The sequence below is a fragment of the Mesoplodon densirostris genome, chromosome 11, assembly GCF_025265405.1.
Source record: "Mesoplodon densirostris isolate mMesDen1 chromosome 11, mMesDen1 primary haplotype, whole genome shotgun sequence".
In the NCBI taxonomy this organism is placed as follows: Eukaryota; Metazoa; Chordata; class Mammalia; order Artiodactyla; family Ziphiidae; genus Mesoplodon; species Mesoplodon densirostris.
Window position 1 is genome coordinate 11,380,912 of NC_082671.1, and position 19,395 is coordinate 11,400,306.

The 19,395-nt window shown below is 43.0% G+C and overlaps 1 protein-coding gene across 2 annotated transcripts in view; it reads right to left on the reverse strand.

Moving 5' to 3' along the window:
• Positions 1-84: 84 nt before the first annotated feature.
• Positions 85-19,395, reverse strand: part of GPR19 (G protein-coupled receptor 19) — a 33,731-nt gene continuing 14,420 nt past the window's right edge. For both annotated transcript variants that reach the window (XM_060113089.1, XM_060113088.1), the window contains exon 4: positions 85-1,411. In XM_060113089.1, the coding sequence (XP_059969072.1) occupies positions 142-1,395 (1,254 nt within the window). In that variant the 5' untranslated portion in view covers positions 1,396-1,411 and the 3' untranslated portion in view covers positions 85-141. The remainder of the gene's footprint in view (positions 1,412-19,395) is intronic.

Below are 19,395 nucleotides of genomic sequence, written 5' to 3' on the forward strand. Positions count from 1 at the left end.
AAATCAATAGTGAGTGCATTTTACAAAATCAAACATTTCCCACAGAAAGTTGATTGAAAAAAATATGTAAATAGCTTCTGTTTTTACAGTTAAACTTTTTAATCTCTGGCGCATAACAGTAATTGAAAGAATTCTGAGAAATCAGACAAAAGTATTCGGCAGATTTGAATTAATGGGCCAAGCAAGCTTTTTTTCCTTGGCTTCCCTGTCAAATGAACCATAGCTTGAGTCTTTGGCTACAGCTTTGGCCGTGGGGAGGATTTCTGAGATGCCGACATAGTTTTTTTTGGCCATCCTTGAACTGGTTGTGATAGTGTAGGCATTGCTTCGGTAACACTTCATCGAGGACATGCAGAAAGTCTCTTTCATTCCTCTCCTAAAATTGGCATTATAAATGGAATACAGAGTAGGTTTAGAGGCTGAGGAACTAAAGGATATCCATGTGATAGCTGTAAAGACAAGGGAACTTTTCTTATAGTCTCGTTCATGGGGGTGCCACAGCTGAGCAACATGAAAAGGCAGCCAGGAGAGCAAAAACAGAAGATTTAAAATGAGGAACATCTTGATAGTTTTCACTTTTGTCCTTGGGACGATGTTCATTGTCCTCCTCACTGTTCGACCATCGGTGCCGATTCTCCAAATGTATTTTATGACCTTCTGGTAAAATAAGATTATGAGGACAGATGGAATCACAAAGCTCACCAAGAAATGGATGACGGCATAGGCAGTTCCTTCCCAAGAGGAGGGGAGGAAATAGTTACAATGACTGTCCCAGTTGGAGCCATAGAAAAAGAACACGGGGGTCACAAAGGCCGCCTCAAAGATCCAGGATGCTGCAATCATCTTCTTGGCTTTTTCTCTGGACACCTTGAAGCTCAGAGGGTAGACGATGGTGTAGAACCGGTCTATGCAGATGGAGAGGAGAACGTAGACCTGGACGCCCGGGGTGAGATACTGAAAGTAGCGCACGGCCTTGCACGTGGCGCTGCCCAGGGCCCACCGGCCGGTGGCGAACTGCAGCAGGACGAAAGGCATGCCGGCCAAGCTGATGAGCAGGTCGGCACACGCCAGGGACACCACAAAGTAGTTGGTGGTGGACTGAGTCCTCCTGCTCCGGTGGATGACCAAACACACCAGGGAATTGCCAAAGATAGAAAACAACCACAGGGCCCCAAAGAAAATGCTGGCTGTGGCCACTTCCCCGGGGTTTGGTCTGTAGTGCAGGTCTGTTCCATTGCTCCTCCAGCCGTGCTCCTCACAGAGCTCCGTCAGGTCTCGGCTCAGCAGAGGGGAGGCCATTTCCGTGCAACTGTGGTTTTGGAGGGGCACCAGAAGTGTAGGAACAACCAAAGGCGGCTTGCTGTTATCCATTCTGTGAGCAAAAACCATATTCATTTTTTCCCTCTTAGTTCTGGATAAGAAAAGAAGAATGAGGGCTCCTGTTAAAACGGTGTTACACGGATTGATTCCTAAGACTAACAATCTTATTTGACGCTTAGATCGGTTGTCATCTGTCAATGAGTAGGACTTGTGTGTTGGCAGGAAAACATGACTACTACCCAGAAAAAGCTCTGGCCCCGTTTCTCTTTCATTTTAGGATGGTTTCAGCTGATCCCAGCTCAGGCTTTCCCTGGCCTCCCCCTCTCCTGACCCTTAGTCAAATGTGGTGGAACTCATAGCAAGCCCCACTCCTACACTGAACCTTGTTCCCTTCATACGCTGGGGATCACGGAGGGTTAGAGAGCTCAAATCTGGCTCATGGTTACGGTGTTACCCCCAAATGAAGTGCTACTGGAATCCTGGGAGGTACGTGAGAAGTTCCTGAATGTCGTAACACTAAAGTAACGAGGCTGCAAGGGAGGAAAACTTGGGCAGGTGGAAACACACAGGAGTCAGCTATGGAAAAAGCTAACAGAAACCTGTGAATACAGACTGACTGGCTACTGGGAACGACCCTGTCCTTACTTACTGTAGAATTTCCATTACAAAAGCATCATGGGAGCACATGGAGCAAACATAACACTTTCACATGAGCCAGAAGTAGCTCATTTAATGACACATAAACATAGCCTGTTTTTTCCCAAAAGATGATAGGCCACCTATCAGTGATATATTTTGATGCTATTCTGTTGTTAGTGTTTCACAAAATGACCCTGACTGAGGAATATACAAGATGTCCTCTAATGAATGTGTAACCAGATTACTAGAAACCTTATGGCATTCAGATGATTATAAGCAACCAACTCTAACTTTACCCAGCCTTTATTTTAACATTTTTTTCCCCTACTATTCAGTGAGGGGGGAAAAAAAGGTATACTTTTTCATAGGGAAAAAGCCTGTATCATTGTGGGCCATTCAATTAAAATTGAGGTGACTGGTTGCAGTCCGATCATTAGGGTTTAATTTGGTCTGAATCTATTAAGCAGAAAGAGAAAGCACAGCGACTGAATCCATAATAACCAGAGCGATTCCACCTGGCCGGTGGTGCAGGGGAGGGCACACCAGCAACAGGCTCAGCAGGGCCTCCCAGCCCTCTCCGGGGCTCCTGTCACTACACCTCACAGAGAAACGTTTCTGGGCTTTAGAGGTGAGATGAAAGAACAGTTCTTAATGACCCATTTTTCCTTGAAGGGTTTTCCCAATGACTTGTGGTAGGGAGAGGGTGTTAATAGATATTGTCCTCACCAAGAAACCACATTCAACAAAAGTCTGGGGCTCAGGGCAACGCACTAAAGGCCAGGTCCAGGTTCCCTTCAAGGCTTTTTTTTTGTCCATGAAACAGCCCTACTTAATTTCTCAAAGAGAAATGTAAGGTAATTAGCCATTTTAATAACTAAAAGGCCTTTAAGCATGGCTGACTGGTTGATAGTAAATTGTAAGACTAGCTACCATAATTTCCATATAAAAGATTAGGATACACGGTCTGAAGACAGGACATAAGATCTAAAATTAGCACTGTTGTAGAAAATCTGGAATGCATGACTGTTATCCTTACAAAATTGAAATAATCTTTTCACCTTTATATGTGTAAAACCTACAAAATTCAAAAAAAACCAAAAAACACCCAAAACCCCCCCAAAAAAACCCTACAATTTTTAAAAAAGATTTAAAGTTTAAAAATAAAACAGATGAGCTATTTTCCCAGACAGAAAGAGCTGTCCTAAACTCTTTGGGGATGCCTGTGGCCTAACTACAACAGGAGCTGGTAGTGCAGGCACTTTCCCATAGCTCCACACACACGTTGAAACCTGTGAACTTCCTTCTGTTTCTTTCTTCCTCTCACAGCAAAACTCTGCAGATGAAACTCAAGATCTCCACTACCACCAAAGCGCTGCGAGGCCTTCATCCATCCTTTCCCCCAGCTGCTTTACATCAACTAGTGTGTCCACCAATTTCTCTGACGTCCCGCCCCCGCCCCCGCCCCCCACACTCCTGCCTGGAAGCACAGGATCCCACTGCTCAGAAATGGGACGACGGAGCCTGAGGAGTTCTCGAGTCTAGGTCTCCCCTGCTTGATGGCATGACTTTTCTGACTGGACCTAAAAGTGCTGCAGCTCTGTTTACTCATTCAATACACCAAGAAACTATGCTAGGTACTAGGAGAACAACGAAAAGTAAGGCTCATAAAAGGGTAAATGTATAACTGAGCTGTCTGCCATAGTATAACTAAATTCTATAATAATTATAATTAGTAGATAAGGAGCTAAGTGACAGAGAAAAATAGGGACCCGATTCTTCTTGGGATAGGGGGAAGGAAAGGAAAGGCTTCACAAAGGAGGTGAGGTGTAAGCCGGGGACCTGGAGGATGAAGGTCCTTTCTTCAGGAACACAGGGTTTTTTTTAAAAAGCCCCAAACATTCCAAGGGAGGGAGAAAGCATGTGGAATGATTTGGGGGTCATCCTTCTAGGGCTGATCTTTTTTGGGCCCTTTTCCCCTTAGAGGTATAGTCTTCTGCAGACCACACCTCCCAGACTATACAGTCTCTAAATGCCCTACAATCAAACTGACCTACATTTTCCCCATGGTTATAATGAGAGGTTACATTTTCCACATTCATGGGCTGAAATGTGGTCACACAGTGGATAAGAATATACAGAATGGCTCTGGATCCCTTGTTCATAGAGCATGTTGTTACTCCTTTTCCCAGTTTGTTTTGCTTTAGAGCCATGGTTCTCTAGCTTAGCAACACACTGAACTCTCCCAGGGAGCTTTAAAAAAAAATACCGATGCCTGGATCCTACCCTCAGGGATTCTATCTATCTATCTATCTATTTATTTATTTATGGCTGTGTTGGGTCTTCGTTTCTGTGCGAGGGCTTTCTCTAGTTGCGGCGAGCGGGGGCCACTCTTCATCGCGGTGTGCGAGCCTCTCACTGTCGCGGCCTCTCTTGCTGCGGAGCACAGGCTCCAGACGCGCAGGCTCAGCAGTTGTGGCACATGGGCCTAGTTGCTCTGCGGCATGTGAGATCTTCCCAGACCAGGGCTCGAACCCGTGTGCCCTGCATTGGCAGGCAGATTCTCAACCACTGCGCCACCAGGGAAGCCCCCCTCAGGGATTCTGATTTAATTGCTCTGGAGTGCAGCCTGGGCATCGGGATGTTTCAGAGTTCCCCAGGTGATCCCAACGTGCAGCCCAGACTAACAATCCCTGCTTTAGAATGGCTTCCATGTTTCCGTCTTCTCTCATTAACTGTGGGGTCCTGGGAAAAGGGCATTATTCTTTGTCCATGCTCTGCAGCTTCCACTGAAGTTCTTTACATTAATAATCGCTTGTTAGCTATTTACTGAATTGACTCCATAAGTACAGAGAACTGAAATACAGGCCTCCTACTCTAGGTGGCTCTGCTAGGAGAATTAAATGCAGAGACAGAAAATCACCGTGTGTTCTCAGAGAGCCGAAACGCTGGTGACCATGGAGACAGGGGAAAACATGGCTCCAGAGCAGAGCAGGGCAGGTGAAACTGAAGTCACCCAGGTCAACTCTCATTTAAGGGACAGTCAAGGTAGTTTAGGTGACCGCAGCCAGGCTCCTGCACCCCCTCCCAGAAAACATGGTCTGCCATATTATAACTAAATTCTAGGGTCCCAAAGTAAAAGTTCAGAAAGGTCTCCCCTGCTCCATTAATTTGGAAATAAATACATCTTCAAGGGAGTGTTTCTGAAATACAAGGGCTGCGGAATTCATAATTATGTCTGGGTCATCATATTCAGTAATTACAGCAGCAACAAGAAAGACTTCTTCACTTCTTTCCTGCTCAACCTGTCTGTTCCCAACCAACTCAGAGACTGCCACATGACACGCTCCATTGGGTTGATATTGAGGGCCCCTATTTTAAAATATATCTCTATCTATATATTATCTGAGAGGAATTATTCATCTATTGGGCTCTAAGAGATGGGTTTTAATATATAGGTGGGGAAAATGGTGGATGGGTTGACATGGTGTAGAGCTAGGGACTGGGGGACCTCTGAAATAATGGGACCCTGGAGAGTCCCATCATTACAGAGGTCTGGGTCTAGATATAAAATGATATGTCTATCATTTTTTTTTTTTTTTTTTTTTTTTTTTTTTGCGGTATGCGGGCCTCTCACTGTTGTGGCCTCCCCCATTGCGGAGCACAGGCTCCGGACGCGCAGGCTCAGCGGCCACGGCTCACGGGCCCAGCCGCTCCGCGGCATATGGGATCCTCCCAGACCGGGGCACGAACCCGTATCCCCTGCATCGGCAGGCGGACTCTCAACCACTTGCGCCACCAGGGAGGCCCATGTCTATCATTTTATACTGTAATTTTTATTTTGAACGTTGTCTCCCCTGTTGCATTATGAGTTCCTTAAGGACAGTGACTGTGTCCTTATATCCCTGGGGCATTCAGATATTAATAAAGGTTTACTAAATAAAAAAATGGAGAGAGGTGTTAAGAAAAATTATCCAATACTTGAAAATAAGGCAGAGAGCATAGCATAGGTTTTTTTTTTTTTTCGGCTGCGCCCTGTCCAGGGATCGAAGCCAAGCCCCTGCATTGGAAGCGTGCAGTCTTAACCACTGGACCGCCAGGGAGGTCCCCATAGCATAACATTTTAATGTCATGCTACAACATTGTTAAATGGGCTTCCCCAGGGATTATTTAATTCTCTGCAAGAATGTATCTGTGCTTGATTTTGCTATTACTATATGACTAGAGCCCAGATATTACACGCTAACATGGAAATTTCTGTCTAGTAGAAAAAATAACCCCAAAGGTTATAACCTTTGCCTTATTGCCCTGTAGGACAGTAACCAGCTCTGTGCCTCCTGGCAATCTTATGCTCACATTATTTAAGGAAACAAATGGACAGCAATGACAAAAAACCCTATAAATATCCATTTATTCAAATGCTCTTGGAAGCAACCTTATTATCTGATCAGTTCCTTCAGTAATAAGTTAATAAATCTTTGACATGGTCTTCATTCTATATTTGAAGGAGAGTCATGATGAATGACAGTCATGATTTTAACTTTTTGAAAATTGTGACAGTCATGATTTTAACTTTTTGAAAATCTTATTTTGATGGATGGCTGAATGTATGAATGATTAGAAACTAATGAGAGGACCACAAAGAGGAATAGAGGGGCACAGATGAGAAACTGTGTTCACTTCACAGTCTGCTAGTGGCTATTCCTGGATAAGCATATCCTTGCTGGTTAGGTTTCTTCTAGACTCAAAAAACCCTAACAACGGATTCTTTTTTCCCTCCTGAAATTACAAAGATCCACAGATGTTCTCGTAATATAGGAAGACCATTTTTTTCTGACATTTGTTTAAAAATTTAATGGCAAATTAGAATTTTATAATGTTGAATTTATATGATTTGGTTGGGGAAAAAAAATGAACGGAAACATTTTCTGTAGAATGGAAAGTATCTGCTGCACCTAAGCAGATACATTGGCTGTTTACTAATGAGCAGTGAGATTAATTACGATGACAGTACTTATAACATTACTACTACCAAGAGTTAGTATTTATTTTGTGCTTACTATGTGTCTGGTACTTCATATGCGTAGCCCTTCGAGGTAGGTAACATGATTAGCCTATGAAAAAAACTGAAGTTCTTCCCCAAGGTCATACTGTTGGAAAGCCACCATGGGCTGGATGTGAATTCAGACAGTCAAACTGGCTGTACATGGACTTCTCAATCAAACATAGGAATATGAAGTTATTCCCCCACAGCCTCTTGCTACCCACAGATACATCTGTTCAATATGCTAGCTGAGAAATATGTGACACAGTGAACATTTGGGGGGAAAAAATCACTCCCACTATATACTGCACAGAGGCTTAGCATCAAAAGTGCAGTAGAAATGTTGGTCTAGAAATACAGCCTTTCTTCAGAATAAAGAATGTGAGAATATTGGAAATTCATGATCGCAGATGATTAACTTGTTGCCTTTTAAATGCGGAATGAAAGCAGAACTCTAGACTTCAGTTTGATTAAAGTGCAGAAAAAGTTTGATCAATAGTATTTCCCTGAGTAGGAAATTCCCTTTTAAATTTTAATTGTTGTAATTCAGGAAATATAATGGTGGTAGATATTTTCCTTAAATATTTCACTGTTATGTAGGCTTGATTTACCTGTATATGAAATAAGCATGGAACAGAGGTGGACTGGGACTGGCTTGCATGGGGCTCCTAAGAGACAGCTGTGCACATTCCTTCCCAACTCCAAGTTCAGTGACATCATGTTGGTATCATGAATCAGCCATGGTAGGAATATTCACACCATGAAACTGACAAACATCACAAATAGGTTTTTTCCCTGAAGAGCCAGTTGTTAAATGTTGACCAGCCCACCGCTTCCAGTAGGGCAGAGTTTAACAGGGCAACCTATCCCGAAGTCCTGAACTTACACACATCCCTGAATTTACAAATGGCTAAGGAGGTCCCATAGGCTCTTCAGAAGCTTCCTGAGTTCGTATCTTGCTTTCTGGCTCTGAGCTATGGCTCTGGTGTGGACGCTGAGCTATGTGCTTTACAGAACTACGTTAAGGCCCAGGTAGCCACCAGCATGACTGTGGTGGGGAACAGGAAAACCAGAGAGACAGAGACATGTTCTCATAATGTGCCACCCAGATAGGGTTGCCAGATAAAATACAGGATGCCCAGTTAAATGTGAATTTCAGATAAATAACACATAACTTTTTAGCATAAGTATGTCCCATGTAATATCCCCTACAATATTTAAATGGTGTCCTGTATTTTTATTAGCTAAATCTGACAAACCTACACACCCAGAACATAATCTTCTGCTGAAAAACATTTATTTTTCATCTCACAATACAGGAATATTGCAAAGTGGTTATGTGTGCAGGCTTTGAAGCAGACAGCTGAAGTGTGCGTGCTTCCTCTGTCACTCACGAACTAGCCGTGTGATCCAAAACAAGTTACTAACCCTCCTGATTCCAGTGTTCTCATCTGTAAAATGGGGACAATTCGTCCCTATCTCATTTGATTATTATGAGGATTAAGTGAGATAACAGATACACAGGAGTTAAATGAGTTATTACAAGTCAATCTGTCTGGTATGAGAAAAACACTCAATCAGTGTTATCCTACTGCAGTTCTAAAACACACCTAGCTTGGCGTCTGGCACATAGCGAGTGCTGAAAAAATTAGCACTCTTACCACTGTCAGCCCATGAAAGTCTTCTAAGCCATATGACAAGCAAATTGTAGTAACCACATCACATACTATAGTGATAATACTAACATTAGTCACATAATTTAGCACTGTTAAGGATGAATGGCTTTTGTGAAGGGGCCTGGGTACCTAATCATCATTCACAACATTGTTTTTAAGGGGAAACTCATTGGGGTCCAAATAAATAAACATAACCTTTCTCCAAGTTGGGGATGATTTTATAGTGACATGTTAGCCAGATAAAACCTTTTTCTATACCCTAAACCAAAAGATGTAATATAACTGGATTGACTATGTCTTTCTCAAAAGCATATAGAGTCTATCCTGCTTAAATTATTTCCTTTAGATAATTTTGAGTAGTTGCAAAAGAACCTCATACTTTCAATGAAAACCAAGTTTCTTCTCCACCATCTGAGGCCACTAGCATCGCAACTTATATGCCTGGAATTTTTCCTAATGCCCTTTTCCCTTTCCTCCTGTTATATAAGATATATAAATATTCCTCTGTAATATTTCCAGGTCTATGCCTTTCAGTCTGTTTCCCAACTGGGATCAAGCAGTTTCCTGAGATCAGACTTGGCACATTTTCTTTTTGTTTGAATATTGGTTATGCTTTCAAGGAGAATATGATTTTTTGAACAGAGAAGGATTTTCAGAACAGCCTCTTCTAACATCACAAAATCACCCATAACGACATTTCCGGGTGAGAAATTCTAGATATCTAGATTTAAGGAACTATTCCTCTTCTATCACCTTTACCTTTCTTTGTTCTTTACACGAATTCTAAAATATTAGAAATAAACAAAGTCAGCATCCTTGGTGTGATTTCCAGAAACCAGGAAGGCTTCTGGAATAATTTCAATGTTTCAATGTTTCAATTTCAATGTTTCAATAATTTCAATGTTTCAAAAATTTCAATGTTTCAGAACCATCAGAGCATCATTCTTTTAAAGTCAAAGTCCCGTTTTAGTATATGTGCTGCCGAAGTGAGCACCAAGGTTCCATTTAAAATGTAACTACTACTTAAAGAGTAAATTTTTTTACATATTATCAGTAGAGCAGTGACCTCTGAGACTCTGTCTATCTCTGAGATCTATGAGCTCAGAAAGGAGCCTGAGCTTCACCCCACGTGGAGGTTTATGTTGACCACGAGCTGCAATCCTCCCCAAATTCTCTGCAAACCAAGTTGCAGGAGAAAATGTTAGGTCATACTGGCTCCTCTTTGGGAGAATATATAAAGGACACTATCCAGTATTTTCCACCCTAATGGCCACTTAGTAGGGTTCTGTGTGGAATGGTTTAATAACACAGAACTTCCCTCCCTACTGTTCTCACAAAGTTGGCGGTCAGATAAAATGGGAAAAAGAAAAAGAAACACCAAGAAACTTCACCATAAGAAATGACTAATTTGTTATGATGGTATATGCAAAGTAGTCCTCAATCACACAAAATATCCAAATTTTTATCACTTAGTATGAGCCAGGATGAGCCAGGATTGTGCTAAATGCTGGAGATACAGAAGTTAACTAGACAGACAAGGTCTCTGCTTTTATGGAGCTTTCCTCTAGTGGGAGAAACAATATTACACAGCTAAATAAGAAAAACTACCCAATTAATAAAGAAATGGTTAGTGCTATGGAGAAAAATAAAGCAGAATGGGGAACCAAAATGGATGGCGGATGGTTGGTTGGTTACCCAGTGGCCATTCCCAACTCCTTCCTTGCCCTCCTCTCTCCAGAGGCTGAAAAGGAAAGATAATCACTTCCCACCATTCCTTGCAGCTAGGGGTGGTCACATCAACATCACCTGCTTCTGGTTACTGAGACAAGAGAAGGTCTCCTGGCAGGGTGCTGGAAGGCTCTTGGGAAGATCTTTCTTAATAAAAGGAAAAGTGCGTGCGGGGAGTGTTCTCTCTTATGCACCTGGCTGCCCCTCACCTCCTGCCTTTGTAAACTGTCACGTGATGATGTCAGGGCACTGGGTGGGATGTTATGAGGTCAAGGGAGGTCCTAAGACTCACAAAGATATCATCCAGTGCCCCGACACTGTGGTACTGCTAGGACACCTACCTCCAGACTACTTATTAAATAAGTAGTATGTTCCATTATGGCTTAAGCTCTTTTTGAGATTTCAGTTATTTGCCTCTAAATGCATCCTGACAGATACAGGTCTTATTTCAGATAGAGTCACCAGAGAAGGATTCTCTGAAGAAGTGATACTAAAGCTGAAACCCCAATGACAGGAAGCCAGCCATGTGGAAATTAGAATAGAATTCTAGGCAGAAGAACAATGAGTGCAAAGGTCCTGGGGCAGGAACGAGCTTGTTATGTGGCTGGAGCACATGAATGTGGAAGAAAATGAGATAATCAGAAATGTAGGCAGGGGTCAGATCACATACGGCACTGTAGGGCACCGGTGTTATTCTTATTGCAGTGAAATCCACTGCAGGTTTTAAGCAACAGAGGGATATGAGTATGACCTGATTTGTGCTTTAAAAATACAACTTTAGTTGCTGTGTAGGTGGCTGAGAGTAGAAGGAGGGAGACCAGCTAAGAGGCTCTTACAATAACCTAGGTATATGATGATGGTGGCTCAGACCAGGGCAGTAGCAGTGTAGGTGGAAAAAAAGTAGATGGATATTGAAACTACTTAGGAGACCACAGAGCCACCAAGATTTGCTGATGTTAGGGGATGGGGATGACTCCTAGGTTTGAGGGTCTGAGGTGGGGCAAGAAAAAGTCTGGGGAGCTAGAAATCAACAATTCTATTTTGGCTGAGTTAAATTCCTATTAGATATCCAAGCAGAGCTATCCAGTTAGCCGCTGAATATATGTTTGGAGAAATGTCTCTTCAGATTCTTTGCCCATTTTTATTAATTCATTCATCATTCCATAAACATATTTTAAGATCATACTACGTGCCAGAACGTACTGTGCTAAGAACTGGATATACAATGGCAAACAAAACTGTCCCTACCCTTATGAAGGTCATAGTCTAATTAGTTGTGGAGGAGTGGAGAGAAGAGTAAGAAATAAGCACAAATAAAGACGGTAAGTTGTATAAGTTCTACAAAAGACGTGTTATAAGAGAGCTTGGCAGGAGGCCCCTCTCTTGGGCTGGGAGGTTCTGGAAGCCATGGAGGCAGGAGAAGCAGGGACAGAGAACAGGGTCATCTACGGTAGACTCGCCAGGACTCCTGCTGCAGACAGACGACAGAACAAGGAAATCTGGTCGCCACGCTGCCCTGGATCCCCAGCCTCCTTCCAGATCCTGAACAATGTTTCAGGTTCCTTGGGGCCTGGCCTTAGGACAGCTCTTGTGATAGGCTGTTGTTCTTAAGTTGGCTGAGAATTCTTTGCAGTGAAAAGAACCTATCCCATGGGGGTAGGGAAGAGAGAAAGCGGGGTAAGTGGGGCCTGGAGGGACAAGGTGCCTCTGGGAAATTCCTTTCACTCTTGTGCCACAGATTGGCTCCCCTATTCCCCCTCTCCACTCTGCACTATGTACCCATCGGGTCATTTAAGCTGTGAGCAAAGAACACCTTCCTTCTGCTTAGAGAGGAAGAAACGGGGGAGAGAGGAGGTCTGACTCACTCCCCCGCAGGTCACTGCTCCATGGGGTCAGCGGCTGCCCACTGATAACTGCAGTTGGGAGACTCCACCGCCTGGTACAGAGACAGGATAAGTTGTTGAGATACTGATGTGCATGCGCTGTGCTCCTTGCTCGGACTGTTTTCCTATCCCCTTCTGAGGATGAACCCAGGCCCAAAGTACTGTCTTGTCTTAGAGGAGAGTTGTCTCACCGGGCCTGAGACAAACCTGTTTCCTTGGCTCTTGTCTTCTGGAAGCTGGGTTCTCTGGGGGGATTTCTGTAGAGGGGAGGAGGGAGAAACAAGGACCTCTGAACCAGGAATGTGGCTGTACCCCTGTGGAGCCCTGCAAAGGGGAGTCCTGGATGAGCACAAGGGAGCTTTTGAGGACGATGAAAATGTTCTGAAATTGGATTATGTGATGGTTGTACAACTCTGTAAATGGAACAAAAGTCACTGAACTGTACCCTTAAAATGAGTGAATTTAATGGTATGTAAATAAAGCAGTTATAAAGAAAAGGTAGGCCTGGGACCCTTGCCTCACTTACACGCTGTGCTCCAGGTAAGGGACTGGTGGTGATGGAGCCGTGTCCAAGGAATAGAGTTCCCCAGCTGGAGAAGAGGCCACTGCTCCAGGGTGGGGGTGGAGGTGCCCCGAAGCAGCAGGTCCATCAGCCTTCAAGGACACACACCAGCTCAGGCCATAATTACATCTCTGCTATAATCAGAGGAGATCCAAGCCTAGAGGGACCGCCCTATACATTGTGTTGTGTGTAAGAGCCCCAGGACCTAGAAAGAGGAAGAGAGTCCCAGTAGTGTTTGTCACCGACTTTCCCATTATCCTGGTAGGATGGAGCCTTGCTATTATTTAAAGGAAATAATGTGTGAAGTAGGCAGAATGGCCCCCCAAAGATGCCCATGCCCCAATCCTGGAACCTGTGAATATGTTACATTGTATAGTAAAAGGGACTCGGCATATACAATTAAGGTTATGGAACTTAAAATGGGAAGATTATCCTGGATTATCCAGGGGGACCCAAACTAATGAGCCCTTACAAAGAACTTTCTCGGCTAGTAGCAGAGAGATGCGGCAGAAGACAGAGAGAGATTCCAAGCGTGAGAAGGAATCAACGTGCTGTTCTGGCTCTGAGATGCTGGGGCCCACAGGCAAGAACCAGGGAGAGGCCTCTGGGAGTTACCAGTGGCCCCCAACTGACAGCCATCAAAGAAACGTGACCTTGGTCCTAAAGCACGAGGCACTGGATTCTGCCAACCACCAAAATGAGCTTGGAAGGGGAATCGTCCCTGGAGCCTCTAAAAAGGAGCATGGTCCTGCCAACACCTTGAAGCCTTGTGAGACTCTAAGCAGAGAAACTGGCCAAGCCCACACAGACTCCTGACCCGCAGAACTGTGATGTAATAAATGGCCATTATTGTAAGCCACTACGTTTGTGTTCATTTGTGGCGGCAGCAATAGAAACTAATTCAATATAGCATTTGTTATATAACTGAGTGTGAAAACTGCAACTCATACCAGCCATTCTATCTTTCCACTACCCCACCATCATCTAGAATATTAGAAACCCCCAAAAGCTTAAAGAATGTAGTACTTTCTACTTCACCTTAAATGTTAGACTGGAGACTAAGAAACCTAAGTTATAATTATGATTATAAGCACTGAACAGCAAGCCAAGAGGCCCAGGTCTTATTTTTACATCAGTGTAAGGACCTTAAGTATATTAATCTCCTTGAATCTCTATTTCTATATCTACAACATGAGTGAGTTGGTCTAGATGATTTCTAGGATCATTTTTGCTCTATGAACTACAACTGATAGGTAGACATTGTGACAAGCAACACACTTTCATTTAACTTATAATCCACCGCTTTCACCTGGCGGAGAGTGTATCCTGAAAGTGCACTGTGCTGGGAGGACAGGGAAGCTGTGTAGGGCTGCTGGGGCCCAGTTCTTGAGCCTCTGCTGTCCAAGACTGGTAGTCTGGGTCTCCAAAGGAGAGATGAATTGTGCAGAGGGGCCAGCCAAGCCCTCCTCACTAATTATCCTGGATGTGCCAGTAATGTCTTACTGAAGATTCCTTGCAAGAAGCGGTCTGGTCTAAGAAGACCTGCCACCTGTGTTTGCTTCCCATCCCATGTAACACCAAACTTCTCAGCAGGGAGAAACACTTGCTAGAACCCCTGACTGTCCTCGACCGACTTTCCACACCTCTCCTCCTCGTAAGGGATCTTTCAAATTTTGAAGAAAACAATTTGGCCCCAGAATTTGCACCTCGCCAAATTCAATTTAATTTATTACAACAAACATTTTTTGAATAGTTGCCGTGTGCTCACTGAGTCCAAGTTTGGGAGGCAGATGTTCAGTTTTATGTCCAATCTCTGATTTCAGTATCAACATCTTTAGTTGTACGACTGAAATAGGAAAGGCGGGGGGAGGCAAAGACCAGACTCATTACACTCAAAGCAAAGAGCTGTACAGTAGATATGATTCATAGCTATTTGAAAAGAAGGTGAAGGATTCGTTAAGAACCGGGTGTAAGCACCGAACAGGGAGTTACTAAGGACTTCCGTTTTTCAGAAGCATTTACATTGTCTCACATCAAGTTCACATCAACACTCTGGGGAAATTTTGATCTGCACCACTGTCTTCAGTCAGGGTTTTCCAAGAAAGCAACCTTCAGGTTCATGGAGCAGAAGTTAGATTTGAATTTGCTGTAACATGTATTTTTCATGGACAAATTATGCAACTATATATGTGGTCAGATGTGACTGAAAATACGGCTGAACATGTATTTGCATATGTTTCACATGGTTAATATATTTTTTAGTGCCATATATTTTTAGACATTTTATAAGTTAAAATGCTACTGCTATCACTTCTCAGTGCTTCTTATTTTAATCCTCTCTGCATATCAGCAATGATTGACCAAAATCACCAACACCAGCAATTTTCAACCTCTTCTTCAGAGGTAGATGTGACAAGTGTGTCCATACATGTGATACACTCCTACAGACACATCCAGAATTACGTGTAACACCAAGGGCTCAGCCTACAATCTTCAACCTAAGAAGTCACGTTGAAAAGAAAATAATTATGTAGATATCCTTACATTTATTCTAATTAGTTTTTAAAAAAATGAACCACCAGAAAACTTTGGTATTTTAAAAGCTAGAAATTATTTGCAATAGACATTTTTTGTTTGGGACATATTTTGACACTTTGGTTGATAAGCACTGCCCTGCTATACCGTAAGTGTAGAACTGAAATCTGAATTCTTGAAGGCTAAGGGTGCCTGACACATAGAACCACGGAAAAGGTAATAAGAGAGGGAGACATGGCTATTCTCCACACTGGGCAACGGTGGGATATGACAAAGCTATTACAAAAGTCTAGCATTTCCCTGGAAATAATTAATTTCCTACCTATGCTCTTTAAAGCCACTGACATCCCAGGGAGTCTTCATAGCCTGCCTGCAAATTCAAAGGTGTATTCCCTTCTTTAGATGTAGAAGAAAATAACTCTGAACACATTTAAAATGTGAAGAGGCTACGTTATCTCAACCATAATGCGTGGTTGACAGCACGGGCTCTTAGACTAGTGGTTCAGAGGTCATTTTGCCTCCCAGGGGGCATCTGGCAATATCAGGAGACACTCTTGGTTGTCACAACTCGGGGAGGAAAGTGTTGACATCTGGTAGAGGCCAGGGATGCTGCTAAACATTCCACAATGAAGAGGACAGCTTCCCCCCAACCCCCAACAGAGAATTATCCGATCCAAGAGGCCAATAGTGCTGAGATTGAGAAACGCTGCTCTCAAGCCAACCTGCCTGGGTTTCAAATCACCTGTTACCTATATAAGTTACTAAACATCTATGTGTTTATTGAGTGTCTTTACCAGTAAAATTAGGATAAAAACAGTGTCCACCTTCTTGATTTGTTGTGAGAATAAAATAAATGACACAGACAGGAGCTAAGAACAATGTCTGGAAAAAAGCTAGTGTTTAACAAATGTGTACTTTCATTACCATTACATGCATCGAAAAAGACTGAGAGGAAAAACACCAAAATTTTAAAATAAGTTGTTTCTAGGTGGCCAGACCATGACTGGTTTTTATGTTCATTACACTTTTATATTTCTTTATATTTTCCAAATTTTCTAGAACTGTATTTGTATTACCCTAATATCCAAAAACATTGTTTTTTTAAAGAATGTAGAGGAAAGAACTTTACTTTGTGACATAGTGGAAAGAGCACAGAATCAGAAAGACCTGGATTCAGATCCTGGCTTTATTTGTTGTGTGTGACTTCGGGCAGATTAGTTACTCTGAGCTTCAGTTTCCTGATCAGAAACTGGGGCTAATAATGCATATCAGAGAGCTTCCATCAGGATTAAACATGACAGGCATCCAGTGCCTTGGAAATATGCTGAATGACAGGCTCCAAGAGATGGGTGCTTTCAAAGTTCGGCCCAGGAAAAATGACTCTATAAACAGGGAAATATAGTCATGATGGTAACTCCCCTCTTGCTTTTGAAACTGTCCTCTTGGAGAAGCCACCTCCCATCTCAACCCACTGTTTGCCTGGGTTCAGAGGAGAAACTGCATCCACACTTTGGTCCTTCTCTCTATTCTTTCCACCTCCCCACATATACATCCTAGGAAAGGACCAGATAATTCAGCAGGCAGGGCTTACTGGCAGCGGGAAGTTACTAAGAGTGAAAAGCAGGACCCAGGCATCACTTTCACATGCCCACTGAGCGACATGTTCATTGTCCTTGTTCTTGTTTCTTCTTTCATCCCTAGCCTCCAAGCTGAAAGCATTCTTGGCAAGGCCTCTCCTCCAGAGGAACCGCTCCACTTTCTCTCCATTCTATCTTCTCCTGTTCAGCTGGTAGAGAGCACTGCCCCCTTTCAGTTTTGAGAGGGATGAGTAGGAAGCCCAGAGAGGCTTCCAGATCTAGCCTCTTGTGTGCACTAGCCTGGCTCATCTGAGAAGGCCGGCAACCGTGCGGTGCGCAGGCAGCACTGGCCTGGCTGTACTGTGCTTCCAGCAGGGCTGTTTCTTTCCCACCCCTCATTCACTCCAGGTCACACTGAAGACCAGGAGGATGAGTAGACGGGATTCAAGGACCCACACCGTAACCACAAACCCCACTATTAATGCTCCTTAATGACTTAATCAGATGGAAAAAGAAGAGAATAGGTTATATTTGTGTATATTATCAGGAGGGGTGACTATTTTAAGCCAGGTTAGCCTGCTAACTTAAATTCAAATCCTAAGCGACCTTTCAAGACGCCCTGAGACAATCCTTCGTACTCAGGTCCTAACTGCCACGGTGTGGAAAAGGCAGTCTGGCTCAACCCACTCTGACTCTGAAGACCCCATGGTTCTCCAGGGAGGAGTCTGGTAGTCCTACCGGGTGGGCTCTTGGTGCAGTGTTCTAGCGACTGGGAAGCACAGCTGATTAGGGCAGGATCGCCTGGGGCAGGAACTGACCTTCTCACGACATTCACTCTCAACCCAAGGTGAACTATTTCAACACGGGGAGACTGGTGCCAGGCAAAACATCAGAGGAAAATGAGACTATTTGGGGTGCCCCTATCTAGATGTAAATAAAAATATCTGGAGAACTTCATTCTAAATATAAATAAAATGTCAGGGGGATTGGTAATACCCAGGAAATAATTTATGGATCCTTCTGGAACTCTAGTCTGCTATTGCTCCAGGGTCTGACTAGCATATGTACATTTCAGACATAATATTGACTGTTGCCAAGTTCTCTCCTACTACACTTTTACCTCCTCACTATCCTCCCCATAAAAGCGTGCAAAACAAACTAGGCATGGGCCCCCAGAACTCTGTCAGTCTTGAGTCTTCCCATTCTTCATTCACAAGGGTACATTGAGATGATACCATAAACGGGCTGGGTGCTAAGTGCTAGAAATCCAGAGATGGAAGGAGATGGTCCCTTCTGTCCAGAAGCTGACTTCGGATGACTACAGTAGCTAGCGTTAAGTGTACCTGTTGTTCCAGGGAAATGCTGATTTCAGCAGGGATCAAATCTAAGAACTGAAGTTCAATAAAGTTTAAGGTGTCAAGGGGACTCCTTCCTCTCAAAGTATTCTTCAACTGAAACCGTGAAGGAAACACTTCACATAGTGAGGAATTTCACAAATTTTGGACTCCTACCCCCCTTTTCTTCCTCTTTGTATCTCTGATCTAGTAACTTCTCTAAGTTTTCCCACAGCATATAAGAATGAGATCAGTCATCTTTTCTTGTCAAGGGTCAAAAGGGAAACTACACAGACCAAAAGGAGGTAACCCTTATATTTCAGGTATTTCCAGAAGTTAAAAAAAATTCCTCTTTTCCCCTTAAAAGCCTAAATTAATTTGCAAAAAGAGAGAAATCTATTCCTTATTTTAAAGTATGATAATAGTATTTTAAAGCAATAAATCTAGTCAGTTTGATAACCTAGTTTGTTTATAATTTCAGATGTTTTTAATCTATTTATTTTATTTTGAAAACCAGGTAAGTACTGTTAATATGCTTAGGCTGAGGATGGAAGAACATTTCTAGGTTTGATTAAAAAAAAAAAAAAAAAGAACCATGATGTAATTTTAGATTTCTTTTTTTCCTTTAGACATCATTTGGTCACCACTGCAATACAGTGTTTTACTACCAGATATCTATACAGCACAAGGGGAAGAGAAGAACAGGTAATTACTTACTGGGTTATTTGGGGGTACAGAATGTGACTACTGGGATAATTCAAGATTACTATAGATTTCACTGGGGGTCTGTTTTAGCCAGGAAAGCTGATTCAATGTTCTAGTAGCATCAGCTGAACAAAATTTATAGCCAAATCAACTGTTGACATCATTTGAAATCATAGGAGCAGGGAAGCAGCATAGTTCAGTGGTTAAGACCATGGACTCTAGGGTCAAGTTTCTTGGGTCCAAACCCTGTTTCTCCTATTTGCTAGCTGTGTGGCCTTGGGAAAATTCCCTAACTTCTCTGTGCCTCAGTTTCTTCGTCTCCAAAATGTGGGTACTAATAATAACTCCCCCAGAGGGTTATATAAGGATTAAATAACTGATTGTGCTTAGAATGA